At 36.4% G+C, this 2,094-nt stretch overlaps 1 protein-coding gene across 1 annotated transcript; it reads left to right on the forward strand.

Moving 5' to 3' along the window:
* Positions 1–455: 455 nt before the first annotated feature.
* LOC122416733 (uncharacterized) lies at positions 456–1,773 on the forward strand. The gene is made up of 5 exons (XM_043429776.1): positions 456–564; positions 646–768; positions 861–920; positions 1,032–1,100; positions 1,184–1,773. The coding sequence occupies exons 1-5, from the start codon at positions 456–458 to the stop codon at positions 1,771–1,773; spliced, it is 951 nt and encodes a 316-aa protein (XP_043285711.1).
* The last annotated feature ends 321 nt before the right edge of the window (positions 1,774–2,094 follow it).

Raw genomic sequence — 2,094 nt, forward strand, 5'->3', positions numbered from 1 at the left:
GACTCAGCGAAAGAGCCAACTTTAGAAAATAGAGCCCATACGCTCACAGTAAGATACTTGACTAAAATCTGCACATCTCTTAGACACCCCCTAATTCCGAAATTAACGCTTACAGAAAACATAATTAGAGAAAACAGAAAAGCCTCAATCGAAAGCCACAGATGCACTATATCAAGGCTGCGTTCTGAAATACCACTCGTGTGCACACGGACTCACACAAGCCGTTCTGAAAACCTCGTTTGTGCCTGGTGTGCCCTCTGGTGAGTCGTTCCGAAACACACAGGGGTACACACTGGTGCGCCACCAAACCACCCGGCGAAATAGTACGGGAGATTGGTGTGACTTCTGAATCCTCTGAATATTCCGTGTTGTGACGACTTTCCGAACGCAGATATTTTCAAATTCGAATTATTATCCATTGTTTTCTGCTCGTGTTTTTAAAACTTTTGTAAACGATGACGACTGAAACGATCCTAATAAAAGGACGTCACGTAGCTCTATTAAATGCAGACGACGTCCCCGTCATCGACGCAAATGGAAATTTGCTTGTCAGAGATTTAAAAGGTTAGTTTTGTGTTGTAGAAATTGTGTTCACGTTATTTGCTCAGACAAGATTTATAAATTAAAGTTGGCATTTATTTACAGATAATAACATCTTTACATTGCCGTTATGTGAAGACGTAATGGCATTTTTCAATCTTTCAATCATGGAAATCCCTGCTATCGAACCAAGCATAAGCGATGTAGAATTGATGGATACATCAACAGGTAAGCCTATTGCTATATTATCCAACATTTCTTCATATGAAATTTATAATTTAGCAGGTTAATTGAATTTCATTTTTCTAACTGTTTTTCAGGGGCTTTTCTATTAGAAGTCGAACCGAAAAGCGATACAAGATCAGTGACACCGTTAACAGGTAACCTTGTTTCGATTCTTCAATATTCTTTTATATGAAACGAGCCGCGACCGTGTCTTTTAAAAATCAGAATTTAGCGCATAGATTAAATTTAATTTTTCCAACTTTTAGATTCATCGGGAGCTTTACTCACAAGTGATAGAACGAAGACCGCTCCAAAATTGGTGGCAGCATCAACGAGTAAGTTTTTTAAATTCTTTGCTGCTATTTCACTTGGCATGCATGTTTCGTAGATTAACAAATGTTACTGTTTGCAATTTTAGCTTCATCGGGTGCTTCATGGAAAGATGACAATGAAGTACGATGCCTCATTCATCTATGGCATGAGCACCTTGCAGCTTTCAAAAATAAAAAAAGTCGAGAGGTATGGGCTTCGGTTGCTCAAAAATTATCTGAGACCCAACCTGAATGGCGAAAAAAAACTGGAGTTCAATGTGAAAATAAAATTAAAGACATCAAAAGAAAATATACGGAAACAAAAGATCATAATAACAAATCTGGAAACGATCCGAAGTCGTGTAAATTTTACGAAGAGCTCGATGAAATTTTGAGTGAAAAACCAAATATTACGCCCGTTGCTCTCGCATCAAACCTCCAAAAACGAAAAATATCAGATTTCGAAGACAGTAATGATGGATCAGAGTGTTCTACTGCTTCTACTCAAGAAAAGAAGCCACCAGGAAAAAAAAAAAAAATAGATCAACAATTGAAGGATTGGTCCGCTGCTCTTCTTGAGGATGTTCGAACGAGAGAAGCAGCCAAGGAACAACGTCATCAAGAAATGCTCGCTGCGATAAAGGCTTCAAGCGAAACTTACAGAGAGATGATGTCAAAATTAATCGATAAACTGTGACTTGGTATTTTTTCATATGTTATATAGAGTCTTTTTTTAAGCTTTGTTTTAAGAGATTTACTCTCGCGTTCAATTAGTTTTCATTCTTTTACTCACCTATAATTTTCTAAGGTATTTACAAGTTTCAAGCAGGATCAAAGATGTCATACAGCAATAACATAGCTCAAGTACATTTTCATTCAAACCATTCCTGCAAACCTTCACATTACATTGGTTAATTTGTTGAACTACTTTTTTACAATTTGTGCTATAAAATTAGTTTTCAACAATTATACGTACTATATAAGTATTGATTATCAAATCTTTATCATTTTTAAAAAC

The sequence above is a fragment of the Venturia canescens genome, chromosome 10, assembly GCF_019457755.1.
Source record: "Venturia canescens isolate UGA chromosome 10, ASM1945775v1, whole genome shotgun sequence".
In the NCBI taxonomy this organism is placed as follows: Eukaryota; Metazoa; Arthropoda; class Insecta; order Hymenoptera; family Ichneumonidae; genus Venturia; species Venturia canescens.